The sequence below is a fragment of the Anser cygnoides genome, chromosome 2 (genome assembly GCF_040182565.1).
Source record: "Anser cygnoides isolate HZ-2024a breed goose chromosome 2, Taihu_goose_T2T_genome, whole genome shotgun sequence".
NCBI classification, from domain to species: domain Eukaryota; kingdom Metazoa; phylum Chordata; class Aves; order Anseriformes; family Anatidae; genus Anser; species Anser cygnoides.
The window spans coordinates 73,860,262-73,879,097 of NC_089874.1; the positions used below are offsets into that span (position 1 = coordinate 73,860,262).

Genomic DNA, 18,836 nt, shown 5'->3' on the forward strand with positions numbered 1-18,836 from the left:
AAGTTTTAGGTTTGGTGTGGAAGAAGTTCTCTGACCGTGAAATTCCATATTAGCAACTCATGGAGGCTTTGTAGAAATAAAGAGCTTGTCCTGCATTGTTTTATGGATACCCTTGGATTTCATTAACTTCAAGTTAAAACCTTACAGTTGGCAGCATCACACTTGTGATTCAAAAACATCTTGCGTGTTGAATTAATTTCTCACCAGGAGGTATATTTTGCTTGTTCCACACGGGAAGAGTATTTTAGACCATGTTAGATTGCAAGAATTAATAACAGAAGCAATCAGACTCATATGCAAACTGTTAGAACTTTACTTAAAGTAATTAGAATATGAAAGCTATTGGACAGTATTGGAGCACAGATCTCTCTCCCCCCCCTCCAAAAGAAAGCATAGGACATTCTTTTTAACAATGCAAAAACATACATCTCTGTTAAATACATAAACAGCACTCAATTTTAATGCAACACGTACTTTTATACCATTGACCATAGCAGTCATTTAAAAATGTACAAAGCTTTTGCCTTCATTGGTTTCTTTAGAGTTTACAGAAAACCCACATGTTTAAAGCAAAGTAAATGTTCATTAAAAAACAAACTGGTAGCTTTAGCAGGTGTACAACTTACAGAAAACAATGCTTATTTTGAAAGAAATCAGTTGGAATTCTATAAGTATGACAGAAAATGATGCATGAGGTAACATTTCTTTTAAAATCTAGGATCCCTGTACTATAGTTCCAAATAGTGCTCTGATTTGACACATACAGTCCTTGGAAAATTGACTTGTTTAAATAGTCAAGGATTGCTGTTAGGAACGCTGTTTTGTATAAAGACTGCTTTATCCTGAAAGACACTGAAAGAATCTGAATCTGATAGTGAAAGATATTTGGAAAGAAATGAAAAGCACGCGATACCTCTAAGGTGGAACATCCATCTGCCTAGTTCTCAGGTTTACCTTCAAATTATAAAAACAAACTGAAAAAGAAAAAAAAAAGGAAAAGAAGAAAAAGAAAAAGACAAAGAAAAAGAAAAAGGAAAAGAAAAAGACAAAGAAAAAGAAAAAGAAAAAAAGAAAAAAAGAAAAAAGAAAAGAAAAAAAGAAAAAAGAAAACAAAAAGAAAAAAAAAGGAAAAGGAAAAGGAAAAGCTTTTTCTTTATGGAAAGTCAGCCTTAATCCCAGTGCAAATACAGCATTCCCTAAAAGATGGCCAGCTAGTACTCTTGCCTCTTTCTAAGTTGCAAACCTGCTGAGAACAGAACAAAACTTTGTCCTACAGAATACTGCAGGCCAGGGCGTCTAGGGTCTGGTGGGGAAAAGCACGAGGCCCCCAGACATTCTCCCCTTCTTGCCTCAGCAAAGGTCTTCAGATGTTGTGCTGCCCTTTTTTAGGATGCTGCTTCAAGACACTGCTCCCTACTCCCAATTTTTGAAGTATTTCCGTGAAACCAAAAACAAGTCAATTTTAGAGAACCCAAAGGCACAATTAGAACATGCAAGTATCAGTTTAATAGGCATTTATGTGGCTCTGTTCCCTGCAGTATCCAAGCATTTTTCACAAGCATTAATAAATCCTATCCTTAGAGCATGTCTTGGAGACGGGAGAACCTGTTATCCTTGTTATTATTACTTTACAACTGATGCAGTCTTCAACCTCACACGATGTGGTCAAAGCCATCTTGAGCCTCTGTTCTGAAACTGCACCTCCTCTGAGATACTTTCTAGTGGGTGCTTCTATTCAATTTGGCTCTCCTCCAAGATGATTCCCTGCTGTGAAGACAAAATAATTCTCATCTTCTGCTCTGCCCTTTTGGTTTTGCTCAGCTTTAGAGTTTCTTTCTGGAGTGACCTTGTGGCTTGCCCTGCTCAAATACGTGACGATGAAGAGTAGGATGCATGAAGCTTTCTTCTTTCTTCACTGCAAAAGGTGTGACAAAGTCTTTTGTGTTCCTAGCACTATGAAGTTCAGTTCTATCTAGCACCAGCAATGCTGCCTGGGAAACTTTAAAGGTGAGTGAACTTTTCAGTGAAGATGACAAATGAAGGAGTCACAGTTCTGGCTGCCCACTAGTATGGTCCTTGCAGGATAATGCCAAGTGTGTGGTGCTTCAAAAAGACATCTCAGTCATTCGTTAGCAGCCATCTCTCTCCACTTACATGGGCTCTGTCATTCATTCCTCCATACTCACTCACTCACTTATGCTCCTCCTCGGGCACTTCCAGAAACTTCCTGTCCAATATAGATCCCGAAACAAGAGTTTCTCAAAGCTTAGGAAGGCTGCTAGGCTGTGCTGCCCAAGCACTGTTAAAACGCATTTCATCTGTCCCACCAAGCCGAATAGAGCCCCTGGTCTCCAGTGTGGATTTCTGCCGCTCATGGCATTAAGATGCTCTGCCAGCATCACAGCACAAATAACAAAAGCAGCACTGGGGGATCTTACACTGGCTTCAGTCCCAGCTCCACGTCCATCAACAACAGGCAAGGTCCATTTTTTCCCCCTTGGAAGAGCCAGCTCTAAGGAGGATCGCTGCTGCCAGCTCAGTCGTAATGGTGGAACGACAACCCATCCAAGAGCATCTTTCTAAAGGAGCTTTGTGCCTCCTGCCTTAGGTCACCCTCCCACTTGTCAGGCAAGCTCTGAGGTCCTCCAGCCATGCCTGTGTCTCCTACCAAAAACCCGCTGTAGGCTCTTGGCTTCAAGAAAAAAGGTGGAGGCAGCAACACCAAAAGCTGATCTAAAATATCAGAACAGTGAGGCCTATGTTCTGAATGATCAAAACTTGACACGATCTAAGCTTGACTGCCTTTATGGTGGCGGTGGGAGATACTGTTCAGTTTAAAAGCACAGGCTGAGTCCCCCCCTTGTGCATTTGCTTTGTAATAGTATACAGAGTTTTGCATGTAGATTTTTATTAAACCTAAAGTAGGTGAAGCGCACTTCAAACTGTGTTATTTTAATAGTGATCAGGTTTATTTAGAAAAGCTTGTTCACGTCACCTACAAAAATGCATATGCACCTTCAGCTTTTAGGAGCTTTTGCAATTTTGAGGCATTTGCAAGATCTGTGGATAAAATCAGCTAATCTAAGTAATTAGCAACCTTACTGCCTCTAGCATACTAATTGTTTCATTACAATTTAGGAAGAACTTTTCATTTATTGTAATAGGGCACAAAAGTTACATTACAGAGTTACATTAGTGCCGTCTTGGAGAGCAAACTAAAAAGATCACGCTCTGCTGTTTTCTGTGTGTGTACACATACTGCTTTCCACCCAGGCAGTATATTCATTAAAAGGGAATGCATTTTTTTTTTCAATTTTTGTTTTGTTTTTGTTTCTCTCTTGTGTTTTTGCTGAATTATGGATAAAGCTGTTGCTTCAATTTTAAAATACATCCTTTCTTAAGAAGGGATTTATATGCTCTCATTTGTAGTATTTAAGTATTTACTCTGCATTACCTTGATTACAAAGGGGAGTTACCAGAAGGGATAGCTTTTTCTGTTGCGCTGAATGATGCACATGAAAAGAGGGATAGCAGGAAACATGATATATGCAGCTGCTTGCTGGTTTCAGGCTTTTGTACTTAGAGAGTTAAAAGTGCAGTGCAGTACTCAAATATTTTGTCTGCATATACAATAGCTTATTTTTGCTCTGCCCTCACTGTGGGCTCCCACAGGGTAGGAGGGTACTTTAAAGCTGGCTCTACAATATGAAAGTTTTGTCATCTGCAAAAGAATCTGTGAAGCTCAGATTTTGGCTTATGTATCTGCATTGTAGAGCTCTAGTGGGCACAATTTCTCAGCCCTGAACTGAAACCCTAATAAAAAAAAAAAGGAGTCTCAAGTCCCTTAAGATGAAGGGACATTCCTAGGTTCCTAACTGAACCAGGGGAACAAATTAGATCAGAAGGCAATGGCAGGTAGTCCTCTATCTAACCCCAAGGCAGGGTCATTTTAGACACTGGATCAGGTTGCTCAAGTCCAGCTGAATTTTAAACTTAATAGAGTGTCTCTGTTAATTGGTCTCTCCAACTCATCAGGCTATATTTTTAGGTTTGAAATACATTAAGTCTTACACTTGCCATTGCTTCAAACTATTGCAGGCTGCAGTGCTAGCTTAGCTGTAAGAGTTGGGATCCTGGTGCTATGAAATCATTAGGAGGACAAAAAGTGGCCTAAGTTAAGTAGTGAACTTGAATTAATTCTGTTAATTCTTGATTTTAAATAAAGACCACCCCCAATTCCTTCTGTTTCTTGACTCTCCTTTTCAGCTTAGCAAATGAAAAAACAGTTCATCAACAAAGTTTTGTTTTAAGCTACTTTTTAATCACTGCATTACTTGACATTCAGCATGAAGATTACATATTTCTTCTCAAAACACCAATAGGCAAAATAAACCTAGCAGGAGCCTTCAGAAAGAAATAAGGAAAAGTCTGAAGATGCTGAACTGGGAATGAGAGAAAAAAATGATGTGGTAAAACTAACAATTTGATATGAGCGGTGACAATGTTTGGTAATGCCAAGGAAAATTTTCCCCTCAAGGTTGCAAAGACAAAAAAGCACCTAAAAATACACCACAGTCTTTTTGTTCTACTGACTGAGCGCAAATACCTTGGTTATGACATGTTGAGATGCAAGATCCCTCTTTAACCATACAAGTAACTTGCACAAGCAGCAGAAAAAGTGCCTGTCTGCTTGCGTACGTGATCCAAGCTGAGGTTAAAGCTCAGCTCTCTGCCCCTGTATTTTGTCTTTGGCCTTTTTGTTCAGAATGTGCAAATTATTGAGAAGTCTGGCAATGATTTTGCTGACGAGTGGATCTGTGCAGTGAAACGTGAACTTGCATCTCTGATGTAAACCCACACAAGCTGCCCCCAAATTACCCAAGCCCCAGCTCCCTAGGCAGCCTGCATCCTCCCTCTGCTCTGCCACACTCTTGTAGGTCAAGCCCACGCTTGGCCTGAGCTTGTTGCTGAGCTAACTAACGTACGTGCCTTGTATCATGAGGCTGCACCAGCAGGCAGTCCCATAAAGTGTGCTGCTGCACATTTGCAGAGCAAGCACGGAGGCCACCCTCCTGCGAGCACCCAGCAGGAGGCCAAAAAGTGCCTGCCTGCCCTGGCACTGCTTGAGGGACCTTACTGTGGCTTGCAAATACGGTATTCTGCACATACGTATAGTTAGGCTGGTATTTGGGAACTACCAAACACCAAAACTGTGATGATTTTCTCTTTGTTTAACCAATGTTTGTGTGACATCTGCCCAGTTGCCCACTTACTGCCAGTTACTCAGATCCAGTAAGCAGTGTAAAGCCTCCTCTTTGCATGTCATAAAATCTGCATATTGGTTTATTTCTGCTTGAATAATCTTCTAAGATGTTTTCATACTCCACTGAGGACTCCTCCACTCTCAGAAACCAAAATACTTAAAAGCTGTGTCTTATTTACACATTACTTCTCACCCTTCGGTTCCTCTCTAGTGCAGTTAAATGGCAGTAGTCACTGCTCTGCTATTTTCTGCTCTCTGATTGTGTTCCACACCATGCTGTTGTCTTTAGGCTGGATATACCATATCCATAAGCTTTTCCATGTTTCCCCCTTCTTTCCAATTTCAGCTTACTGACTGAAATCCTGCTTTATCTTACTGGTATTGTGCCTACTGAAAGGTTGTTTAGTTTACTCTTTCATGTAGCTTGAAACTGCAGTTTTTCACACAGCCTAGTGTTAGTCCTTCATTAAGATGTTTATGCTTGAATCTTTGTTCCAACAAACTATATACAGCCAGTAATAAAAATATGTGCATAAAACTCTCATACACACATATACATACGCTTATATATATAATATATATATATACATATATATATGCATGGCTTTCTAAGACACTAATGGCTACTGAAACTATGCTCAGGTAACACCCAGCTGCACTCAAATCCCTGCCAATTGCACCAGGTCCACACAACCCCAGTGGGAGACGGAGTCAATGCTGCTGCCTTTCCAGTCCCCACCCTGTCCAGCATTTTGCCGAGGACCCGTCTGCAGGCAGCAGGGGGTGCAGGATGCCCCTCAATGCCCCAGTCCCCACAGCATCGCGCCTCGCAGCCCAGTGCATGGCTGTGCCTGCTCTGAGCGCCCTGGCCTGAAAGCATCCTTTCACCCTTCTTTTTAAGCATGAGGCGCCAGCCCACAAAAAAAGGAGCTCTCCCCATCAAAAGACTCCTGTCCGTGCGCCATGGCCTGTCCTGAATGCGCTGCATTCAACAGCTCACCCTCTGTCTCCAGCTGCTGTCTGTCTGTCTGCTGCGATTCGGCAAAAACCAGGCAAGCGCCAGGTATAAATCTCTCCCAGTCAAAGGAAATATTTAGCAGCAAAAATGAGTAGGAAACAAAAGACTTCTCTGTTACTCACCCAATCTTCTCACCCAGTGTAGCTCTAACTAAGGAGCAGGCAACTTAGCGCTCTCTCCCCGGGCGGCCGTGCAAGACGGACGGGGATGCCTGGGAGCCAGCTGATGCACCCGCGTGGCCTCAAGCACTGGCCAGGACATGCAGAGCCTGTTTCATCAAGTCCATAGCTTGGTAAGTGTGAGAGGGGAGGTTAAAAGAAAATAGTTTTCTCAACGGCTAGGTCTGCAAAAGGAAAACTCGGACAAGTTAACACAATTTTAGGTCTGCATTAAGAGCCTAGGAACATTAACCCACAACTTATCAGTGTCCCTTTTACTTCCTGCTGTGTGGCATGTTCTCCCATGGTCTAAAATTTAAGCTGTGGGATGCAGATCAACTTTGTTCCTCTTTTTATCATCACTTTTTTTATATAGTTCAGAAATTCCCAAGAAAGTCTGGATAGGCTAAGCTGCCAGATGAACTCACTGAGATGACCAAGCTCTGGCTCTCCAAAGCAGGAATTTAGCAGGTGTCTATAATTTCAGAATGTATCACTCAGATAACAATTCCAGGAGCAGTACCCAAAGGAGCCAGCTAAGCCATTTTACCATAATTCAGGACAGTCCCTTTGGGCAGAAAGAGGACAGCACGTTCACAGGGACCTGCCTAGCAGCATCGCTCGCACAGGCAAAGCTCCGGCACATTCGGTGGTGGGTTTGGCTGAGCTGGGCAAGTCGGCACGTGCCCTGCGTCGGCCCCCCCCCCCCGAGCTCCCAACCTGCCAGCCAGCTGAACCCACCACTGGAGAGATCACCGAAGCCCTTCAAGATGTTACCCACAGGGAGCGCCAGCTGCTGCTGGGGTGCATGGCGCTCCGTGCACCTGCAGCGCAGAGTGGGCATTGCTCAGACATGGTGTTCCCATTTGGAGCTGCTCGCTGCTGAAACATCAGCCTATTTGGTTAACCCAACAGAGCAATGTAAAGAAATACACAACACACAGGAAACAGAAGTAAATGTTACACATGTATCCTCATGTAGCTGCCTGAATCCTTGCCCAAATCCTACCACTCCTGTACTCACTTGTTATTTTGCAAAGTACAGGAATATTAAATATTAATTGAAAAATAAAAAAAATAAAAAATAAAATTGAAAAGTTGACTTTTACAATACCGTTAGTTCAGTACTCTACGACCAAAAATTTACTTTTTCATATTTGTTCAGTTTTCTATCTAAAACAAGTTTCAGTGTTTCACCTTACTTGTTCTCAAATTCTTACTTTTGGGTACAATAATTACCTTGAAACCTACATCTATAATGCTCAGAACTCTTCAAAAATACTGCTGTTTAAATTTCAGTAATGTACCAAAAGAAATATTACACAAAAATAATTTCTTGCTTTATCTCGATACTTCCTGAAAATCTGTGTGTTGTGGATTTCGATACAAATGTGCTGGAGGAATCAAAACTATGTAAATAGAGAAGACATTAAATGGCCATTGTGATCTGTAACAGTCTACATACATGTTATATACACATGACCATTTGAGAGTCTGTATTCATGAATGCTTATGTGTACAGTCTGCTTACTGCAAAAGTTCATTTGTCTGAGGGTTTTTTGTCTTTTTTTTTTTTTTGGTTGGTTTGTTTAATCAACTTTAAGAAACAATGAGAACAACCTTGTGGCGGCACAGAAAATGTGAGGCTACTAGGTTTAGTCTTGCCTCTTAGTGCTACTGCTAATTAACCACAAACTGATTTTTAAAGTCTGCCATTCAATGTCATCACTTCTAAGTCTTTTCTCACCACATTTGTGCATGTAAAAAATCAGTAGAAATGTTTAAAATAAAGCTCATTGATACAATGCCTTTCATTATAGCCATACCTGGTTACTATCCAACTCTGTAGTGTTTTAGAGACATTTTTAGCTGAACTTGGAAAAATAGGAAATGTATTCTAGCTTAAAATAAATGTACATAATATACAATATATATATTTATACACATGTGTATGTATATATACACATATATTGATACAACATTGAAAGTAATGTCTAGTTCTGATCAGTTCTCTGAGTGCTGGGAGTACCTGGCAAATAATCCAGAAACTGAAGTTGTCCACAATTAAATAATCATTCCCACAACTTAGAAAAATATACTTTTACTTAATAAAGTTTAAATTAACTGATTTGCAGATATAGTATGTAGGATAACGGTATCCAAACTCAGGCATGGTTACAGCTGAAAGAACCCAAGCTACTACAAACTGGTAGCAGGAATGCTGCCCCGCAGCCAAACACAAACCAGCAGAGGAATACAAACTGCTCCTGCAGCCATCATTGGTGGCACCCAAACCATCTCTAGTTCAGTAACCTCTTACATAGGCTTCACTTCCACCTGACACAGACTGACCATCCAACCTCACGCTCTCTTATTTAAGGCCCAATTATACCGCACAGTGCCTGCCTTGTTTGCAAAGTGCAGCACTTGCTGGTTTGAGCAGCTTTCACTTCAATGACACTGCTGTATTGAGAGCTAACAAGTGATCATGGTCCCTAATTAAGGACTTGGAGGATCATCAGTACTTGAGCTTCACCATACTGATTTTGATCTACTGCATAGGTAAATACATCATAGCAAAACATACATATGTGTGTATATATATATTTATATATATACATGTATGTGAGCATGTGTACATCACCAAATAAAGAACTTCATGGAACTATGTGTAGTAATGCAATATACCATGGTATCCTGCATAAGTTATCTGTTTTTTTTTAGTTAGTTAGTTTGTTTTGTTAATATATAGGCACCAGAAATAAGTCTAGAGTAAATCATCCTTTAAAAATTAAAGTTAAATCAGTGGACAAGAACTTTGGTAAAGCTTGTCAATTTTTATTTTTTTTATTCAAATACAGTCAAATTCTATAATTTGCTATTACCCTCTTCACAAGAGGAAAGTGCATGTTGTGTTTGTTTTTTTTTCCCTAAAGAAACCTATATAACATGGTGCTTAACTATTCAAGAAGATTCTGAATTATAGTTTACATTTTTCAACAGATTCCTATCTTTCAGATGGAATGAAAGCTAAATAGAGTTCTTGTCCTGTGTGTATTTTATTTATTGTATGCATATATATATAAATATATATATGTATGTCTCTGTTTATGTATCTGTGTGTGTATATACACAACCACACACTCTTAACAGGAGAGAGGAACTTGTTTTTCTCCGCTTTCCATGTGGAGACTTACACGTTCCTCCCTGTGTTGTACCCTGTGCAGTATAAGCTCTAGTGACGAGGCCAAACAAAAGATATAGTTCACCATAGTATATTAGTTTATGTAGCAAAGTCATTTTCAAGCAAGTAAAATAAAGCTCTGTATTCCAAACTTCTTTTCCTTAACATTTCTCATGAAGAAAAGGAAGGAAAAAGAAAGGGGAGGGAGTAGGATTATGGCAGTAGCACTGAGCCAGTGGCACTCACGTGCGTGCACACATGCGCACGCATACACACACAGCAGGGCTTTGGTTGACAAATGCAGATTGTCCAGAGAAGGTGGATGCATAAGTAAGGAAGACTCTACAGCGATGCAATTATACCTTTTATGTCTGCATGGAGTGAAAAAACAAATTCAATTGAAAAAGAAAAAGCAAAGACCTCTTTTTAGGTCCCTCATCAGTGTGAGCATACTCAGTATGCTAGAGAATTTATCTGAAACCTTTTAAATCAAGGCCTCTTTATTACAAAAATAAAAACAAACAAACAAAAAAGTATGAGAGACGACAAGATGCTGAAGTATCACTCCAATCGTCCCTGTAGAGAACAATTGCATCCCCTTTATTATTCATTCTCTTCTCTCATTTCTACGATGTCTGTCATTTCCTCCGTGTGAGGCATGTCGGTCATAGCAGAGTCTTCGCCTTCTGCAGCTGTTTCATTCTCATTCCGCTTCTTTTTCTAGATTGAAACAACCATGCATAAACATACAAATACGTTGTTTGTGAACACAGTCTTACAAACTTTGGGCACCAGGAGAAGCAAGGTAGGAATAATGTATTTTTTAGAGTATACTATGAACAGCTAGAACACTTGTGTCATATTCCCGGTTTGTCACTAACAAGTTGTCTTAACTTAGGTTTCCATAACCTTTCTGGGGCTCAGCTTTCTCCTTTCTAACAGTAATGCAATAAAGGAGGCACTTCTTACGCTAAGTGACATCCAAGACAGGCTTCAGTGTGACTGGAGGGAAGAAAGCATCTGGAATCTTTTACATCACAGACTTTTTATTACAAAAAAAGGAAAGCAAACAAAATATCAGAGAAGATAAGTTGCTTTAGCAGGAAAGAGAGAGGTGGCATCTTAATTTTTAAAATGTCAAACTTCAGGAATTTTTCAAGATGTGAGCATTCTGGCTCTTCTTGGTATTGCTGGATCCGCTGCGAGTCCCCACCCCACCAAAGCCTAATAATATTAGAATATTTTTGGATAGCAGGAATGGGAGGGCATTCAAGAGTCCTATGATTCATCCAGGATGTCCTGGATTAGTAAAGCTACGAGGTATTTAGTCCCGCTACAAAACAAATTGAAGCATCTGTTCCTTATTATACATTCTTCAGCAGGCTGACTAGTCTTACAGAAAACACTTGTAAAACTGACAAAATAAACTCCACAGGTATTACTGATTCAGCAGAGTTGGGCATATCAGGATTTCAAAGTTTCAGAGGTGTCTACACAACACCTGGTTTGCAGCTCTCAAATGCTGCCCACTTATTGCCACTTTAGGTGAAAACAAGTTGAGCCGTACAGCTACTAATTGGCTTTGCCACTGTCACATTGGCTGTTGAGATGATGGTGTCAGTAACATACTAATTCCAGTAAGGAAATAAATTAGGTTGGCACAGCAATTACAAGTACTGCCTGCAAAAAATTAAGCACAATGTCCCTTGCCAGAAACACTCTTTGAGCTACCGCTGTAACAAACAATCAGAAGGTCAGTCTAAACAAATACATGGTGTGAAACCACAGGCCAAGAATAGCTTTTTCAAAGCATACAGGCTCTTTGGTGCTCAAGAAAAATGTAACAGACTAATCATGACAGAGATCAAGGTCTTCTGTTTTCTTATGCACCTTGTGCAGGGTGGTCAGTAAAGAAAGTGCGGATGCTGGGGAGTTACACTTCAAAAATGTACTTTTAGTGTGAACTAAAGTCCACCATCAACTGCTTTCACCAGATGCTGCAGAGCCTACTTCTTACCTGTTTCCGATAGACGTAACAGGCTGCTATTGCAACCATGGTGGATTCTCCCACAAAACCTGCTAGAAGGGATCCTACTCCAAGAGTGGCTCCATGAACTCTGGGGTAGCACAAAAAAAATAATAAAAAAATTAGTCATGATTGTGTGACAACACCTGATTCAAAATTGTATTTCCATTGGTGTATAGAATTAAGCTGTTGTTAGAAGTATTTCCTTCAAAGACATAATGCACTGGTAAAGAGAGTAACTAGTATTTTAAAGGACTTTTTTTATTTCTTAATGTGCTTCACTATTTAGTAAAAGAAACATATCCTGAATCAAATTTTGGACTAAGAAAAGCTGAACGCAGAATTTGAAGTCTGTGTACAGAGTGTACAGAATGCTACAGAATGGATTCTTTAACCTTATAAACAAGATATTCTTTCATTAGATTTCTTAATAGTGCATTTAATAGAATGGAAATAAATTCTCGTAGAACACATTTTTGCCTCACTGGCATTTGTGCATTTTTTCAAAAGGGACATCAATATCTTGACTGCCTAGAGCAAAGTAACACTTGTAAATTTGTAGATGTTTCTTTTCCAGATACTGCCACTGTTTAGCCTTTATATTATGCTTAGTATTTGGGGAAATGTTCTGAGTTGGACAAATTCAGCTACGAAGTGATAGGAAACAGGGAGAAGAGCAATTCCATCATCTCTATGGAGAGGAGAGAGATTTACCCCAAGTAAGGCAGAACAATGAGACTAGTGATGAGGACAATAATCCGCAGCACTGAGCTGGGTGCCAGCACAAATGTCTTCTTTAGAGTCATCAGCCAACCAGTCAAGTGTGCTCTGACCGTCACTGTTCATAAACAGAGGAAGGGGAGGGGAAGGGGAAAAAGGGACACAAGCATAGCAATCGTCAGTCATCTCATGTGAAAGTTTTTTCATACAGAGAGTACTGTTCAGAAATACACATGGTGAAACTTGTTTCTGTAACTCTGCACACTGGGAAACCCTACTAGAAACGAAGTAGATTTCATGTCCAAATTGCTTAAACTTACTGATTTTTGAAAAAAGCCAGTTATAGACAGCAACACTTCATTGGAGCCATTCCCTTAGAAACAATTTATTAGGCAGTCCATTTTGATCTATGCTACACTACATCAAGTAGCATTTGTTTACAGCAGTTAGAAATTTTTTGAGGGGATACATTTTGAACACTGCTGCCAAGCTTGTCTCTCTCCTGAATAGGGGCATTTACTTTTATTCTGTTTATGCTGTGATGGTATCTGGAAGTGTCACTCAGACTGGCAGCTGAAGGGGAGACTGCTGGAGGCGATGTTACTGTGCAGTACTGAAGTTAATCACAGCCTTGGTAGCAGAACCATAGGTGCTCATACGTGCTACAGCACAATGCTGTTGATGTGTGTGTTCTTGGTCAACTACAATACACAGAATTCAGGTTTTATTTTGGACAGTCAGAAGTCTGCCTAACAACAGACTGCTCTTACTGCAACCTTTGTACCATGACTACTGATGGAAATAGTCTTGGCCTACACCGACTTTGATGAAAATGGTTCTTATTATGTATGCTGGGTATGCACTTAGCCACTCTTACATTTACAGCCAAGGCAGATCCTATGACCACACCTCAAAGTTGGATTAGCTCTTAGGTTAAAGAGTTTTTGTTTTCTTGTTCTTACCTGGAACTGGAAAGAAGGAGAAGATGCGCAAAGGGACAACACACAGCTCTGCAAAAGCGAAGTCTACTCCAATTATGTCAACTAAAATCTTCTCTGACACGTTTGGTGTCCAAAACATCACAAAACAGAGCTAGGAAGGAGAGCCAGAAGAACAAAATTAAGAAATTGAGGGTGCTGAACCTTACAAAACTTACAACCAACTAACTTTATTGTTCTCAATAAAGAGTGGAAAACAGATTATTATCTCAGATCAATCAAAAATATATCATACTATCCAGCTCTTTTCTCACTGTCCAGGTGTCACAACCATACATTTTCAGATGGCTTTTAAAGCTGGTCTTTGAAATCCTACCACCTCCACGACAGCTGGTATTTCACTCCTGTTCTTTGGTTGTATGCCAGAGATTGTTCTCTCTAGCCTACAAGTATCCAGGCCACAGAAGTTTCTCAAGGTCTGTCACGGAGCGACCTGTGGGAGGTCTCCCATTCTGCCAGCCTATGCAGTGAACAAAACACTTCATCTTCCTGCCAAAACAGTATTTAGCTTTCTTCCCTATTTCTTAGGATAGGAAACAATTCTTATTTTCATTTTACTTGATTGAAGCCATATTGCAGAGTACTTCCCTCACCTACCCAGCAAACAGTATGTGGAAGAAGTAAGAGTAGAAGGCAAATGAGCTGAGCAAATTTTTTTTTTCTTCAGTCAGCATTTCTCTCCCCCTGCCAAACTACTGGTAGAGAACACAACTGAAGCACAGGGAATACTCCAGAGCAGAGAAGGTTGTATGGTTGAGGATCCAATTATTAAAAAGTAACTGTATAGGGCAGAGCAAATTCTTTCACTGCCATAGACATCATAAGGCAGATTGCAGTCATTTACACAAGCTACCATACAGGGAATATTTTGTCAAATCTATTTACAAAGTCCAATAAAAAAAAAAAAGATATAAGTATGTCCACTCTTCAACTGTAATTTGCTGTTTTCATGAAAACGAAGACCTTTATGCTGCTTGTACTATCCTATGCCATTAGCAACCTACCAAGCAGTGTGGTTACTACCACTGCAAGAATCCATACATTTATGCTAACAGCTAAGTTTGTCCACTTCTAGCAAATGGCAAATACAGCAGTTTTTCCTTCTTCAAACAGCTATGTGAAACAGTACGCATGGTTAGACCAGAAAACAAGTGACCAAAAGCATTACTCTCCATCCTGTTTTCTTTGAAGTTAAAGCTTGTTTCTGGCCTTTACAGGAACAGATTCAATCTGCAGCCAACTGAGACAGAAGGAACGCCAATTTGCCAATCAGGGGTAATGACTTACACCCAGCTGGTATGCAGGCATCCCTCCTCAGCTGTTGCAAAATACAGTCCCACCCCCAGTCAGCAGAGTCACTGCTGATAAATGGCTTCAAAGAGCACTTCTAACACAGCAGCTGGTGGGTAAAGACCATGGTGATTGCTAGCCTCAAGAACAAGCAGTTTCAGGAGGTGAGCTAAGGTAGCAGGAGGGCATCCTACTTATATCTCAGCATGCTTCCATCTTTTGGTTTTAATGTTGATGGCTAATTTCATTTTGCTAAGAGATTTCTCTATGTCATCTTAAGAGCACATGATTTCCTCATTACCAGCAGACAACAAAGCTTCAAGAAAATAAATTAATGCTGTGTATTATGGAAAACCTGCAATTTTTTTCTAGAATGCTTGCAGTCTGGGAAGTTTCTGTATCATATCAAAGACATTCAAAATGTAGTGCAAAAAACTAACCCCTACTTCAGGTAAACAGTAAAACTAAACATACAGAGTAGGCAAGGTATTTTGGCTACTGATTTGTCTACAGACAAGATAGACTAAAGTAGGATGGGGTCATAGCTTTTTGTGATACTGGGTGTTGTGATTATCTTGGTAAACAGTTCTCAGAAAGGGAAGTGGAGAAGATAGCAATATAATAAATGATGCAAGCAGTCAGTGAAACAGTGTGGCCCATCCAATTGGGGATGGGATCTACTGGAGGAAGCAGTTATAACTCCTTGAGGCTCAGATCAGGAAAGACTTTAGGGAACAGATTTACACCCTGTATTTCTCCCATCTTTCTTCTAGGTAAACATTCTGGTTACCTCCTTCTCCCCACCCCCACCCCCCTTATGTCTCTCTGTGTATGTCTGCAAAGTTAAAAATAGAATAAATAGGCTTGGGTAAGGTTACATTTATAGCTTCATTTAATCTAATCAAGAGGTGAAAATAAAACAGTAAGAGCTTTGGCACAGACTAGCAACATGCATATTTACACCCTGCAGCTTCAGGTTGTGATTGCAGTCGACTACAATGCCTATGTACAGTAATGAATGTTGTACTTAGGAACTTTGCAGCTGAACATTTTAATTCTTTGGGAGTAAGGATTTTTCTTGTGGAATTGTTGCAATGGAACTGACTTCATTTTTTTTTTCTCTTCTGGTATGAGTAAAGGATGATATTAAAGCCTTTTATCATTTAAACAGGCCTTCAACTAAGAAGTGACAAGCACTTCAAAAGTATAGGAAAAAGATACATGCAGGAGCGTAGAACACTATAGAGAATATGCAGCTCTGAGTACACATGGCAGTATTTATTACAGCATTATCTCTATATGAACATTAGTCTAAGTATTTCTGGAAAGGTTTTAATCATTTGAACCAATCTGAAGGGTTGTGCTATTGGGTAATGTGTCTTTAACTGATCTAGGGCAGTGAAATTTGAAAGACTTGATTAAATATGTCAGCTTAGAGCTGCATGAGAGTCAGTACAGCTGTTCTAGATGAGATCAAAGCTCCATCTAGATTAGTACTGTCCTCATGGCTAAATGTTGCTGGGGGATGCCTAAGGAAAGGGCACAAAGAGTGGGGAAAGATCAGAATAGGAGATTTCCTTCCTTCAGAGTATGGTCTGAGCTGCTGGCAGCTACAGCTTTAGACATTCCTTACTTAGGCAAGGTATTTCCAGAAGTACATTTGACAGCAGTGATGTACCTTTATCCCATGCAGCGTTATGTTGTATATACAGAATATCTAATATTGGTGATTTTTTTTTGCAATCTAATTGTGCATTTAAAAAGACAAGCAAACGAAAAATGAAACTCTTGTCGCTAATGCCTTAGACAATCTCATTAGGTACCTCTGCTTACTCCCATGTGGAACCTTGCTCTTCTCAGCTAGCAAAATCATGGTCCAGGCATACTGAAAGATGACACATCAAAACTTCTGCTGTCAACAAGCCTGACGGAATGCACAGAATCCTTATTGCAGCAGGGAAAGTACAATGCTGCTAGTGCCCAAACTTATCTTTAACCTCTTCTTAAGCATGCTACATGTATTTGACTTGCATAAATGACTGACAGAAGACTGTTTATGAGACTCTGTCAGATGCTGTATGTACAAGTTCTCTGGTTTTCAAGAGCTACCAGCGTTTGGCCTTTTCAGAGGTCCTACATCTCCTGGAAGCTATTTCCGTTCATTCTGGTTGCTTACAGGGACTACTAAACCTCAGAGACCCACTGCATAATGCGTGATAATACGTTATGTTAATACAGGCGATTGCCATGTGTGTAGTAATCTGCAGGGTGCTAGATTAATTTGTTTTTAGGCACTTGTGGAGAGCTGTGTGTCTTTTGGGACATTCGCTGATGAATACAAGGATAAGAGTATTCCAGTGAGCTATGAATAACAGTATAGTACTGGTAGGCTTCAGTGCAACCTTTAGTTAGAAAAAACAATGCTTGATGACAAATACTTGATAAGACTGTTTCTGAGAAAGAGGCTATGAAACCTAAAATGGGTATTTTTTTTAAAAATGGATTATATATACACCAGCCTAGAATGAGAAAGGAAACATGTGCTGAGCGTTGTTTTGAAGTAGAAAAATGAATTGTGTTTCATCACAGAAGTATGTTTTGCAGGTTAACTGTTCCATCCCTGGTTAAATCTGTTATCCCTATCACTTCTTGAACTTCAGATGTTTGCAGAAGTGTGGCTGTCAGAGGAAGGTGTTTAACTGTCCAAATATTGTTCTACATATATTTTGAAGATTGCATCTTAAGGAATTTAACCCAAACCTTGCTCATGACCTCTCATGCCCCTTTATGGTATGAGACACCCAGTGAGGGCAGAATAAATATACTTCACACCTTATTATGCATTTCAGTTTTGAATTGCACCTTAGATTTTTTTGGAACAATATTAGTTAAATTTATCAACTATATTAATATGGAAGAATGCCACATGTGTTTTGACTTTTGAAGTGTGCAATAAACAGATCTAAAAGGTACCCAGAGTCTTACATAGTCTGATCTCCTGAACTACTAAATTATCTCCATGGCCTCTGCCTTTCTCACACAAACAGAACTTCTATAATTGTATCTCCTTACAGAGGCCGTATCACTCTAGCATCTTAATATTACAGAAAATAGTACTCTTCTTCTGTATATTTATCATGGACAATTAAAAAAAAACTAACTACTAGTATTGAAGCAATGGCAATAGTTACTGTTAATTATAGTCACACCCACTTTCAAACTTGGAATGTTGGAAAGTTGGAATGTGTTTTCATGTTGAATATAGCTATGCAACAGAATACAATTTCGTAATACCTCCTGAAGCACTCATTCCACTAGGCAGTCTCTCAGGTAGTTGAACAACATGAAAAATGTTCAACGAGATTCTTACAAAGAAAAACGAAACCCATCCACTTATCAATTTACAAATAAAGGTTTATAAAGGTTTTCATGTTTTACTGTGGTCAAAAAAAAATATTTCATCATAAAGACATTATTCCCTGTTGACAGGAAATCACGAGTGAGTTTAAGATGAAAATAATCAAGTGGGTAAAGCCTCCTGCTTTAAGAGACTTGTTTTTCAAGCACATAGCTATAAGCCACCATCAAATTCTTTGGAAATTGTGCAGGAATTTCTGTGTATGGTACAAAAGCAGACGCCAACGTCGCTGGCTTGCTACGGAAGCTTGTTGCATACCAAACCTGGGCTAGTAACAGAACAGACCTGCAGAATCCTATCCTATATGGGCTGTACATCATGTTAGAAAGCAGATTTCACCCAGCCCCTACAGTTTTGAGGATTTTTTTGATTTTTTTTTTTAGGAAAAAGAAAGTTTGATCAATCCAGAGGGAGGTGATTAAGCTTCTCCTTGTAAAACAAGCTGTTGGGATATAGCACGGTGATATGTTCACGTGTCTTTTAATTCTGAAGTGGACTGGAGGGGTCGGTCCTTTTCTTCAGTAAAGTTTTCAAGACCTGACTGGGTACAGCTCGAAGGAAGACCTGCCCTGACCTCACAGCTGCCCCGCTTTGAGCCAGAGGCTGGGCTGGATGAACGCCTGAGGGCTTTCCAACATGACTAATCCTGTGATCCTATGAATCAAAAAACCTCAGATCTGCGCGCAGTAGAAATGTCACACCGCAGACATATTTGAAAGCTGTTTATCAGAATGGTAATGACTTGAATCACAAAGACATTC

At 39.8% G+C, this 18,836-nt stretch overlaps 1 protein-coding gene across 1 annotated transcript in view; it reads right to left on the bottom strand.

Annotated features, from left to right (window-relative positions):
• Positions 1-295: 295 nt before the first annotated feature.
• ANKH (ANKH inorganic pyrophosphate transport regulator) overlaps positions 296-18,836 on the bottom strand; it is a 108,955-nt gene continuing 90,414 nt past the window's right edge. Inside the window, exons 9-12 of the mRNA XM_048072119.2 lie at positions 13,332-13,461; positions 12,364-12,487; positions 11,641-11,740; positions 296-10,343 (exon numbers count right to left, since the gene is read on the bottom strand). Of these exons, the coding sequence (XP_047928076.2) occupies positions 10,227-10,343; positions 11,641-11,740; positions 12,364-12,487; positions 13,332-13,461 (471 nt within the window). The 3' untranslated portion in view covers positions 296-10,226. The remainder of the gene's footprint in view (positions 10,344-11,640; positions 11,741-12,363; positions 12,488-13,331; positions 13,462-18,836) is intronic.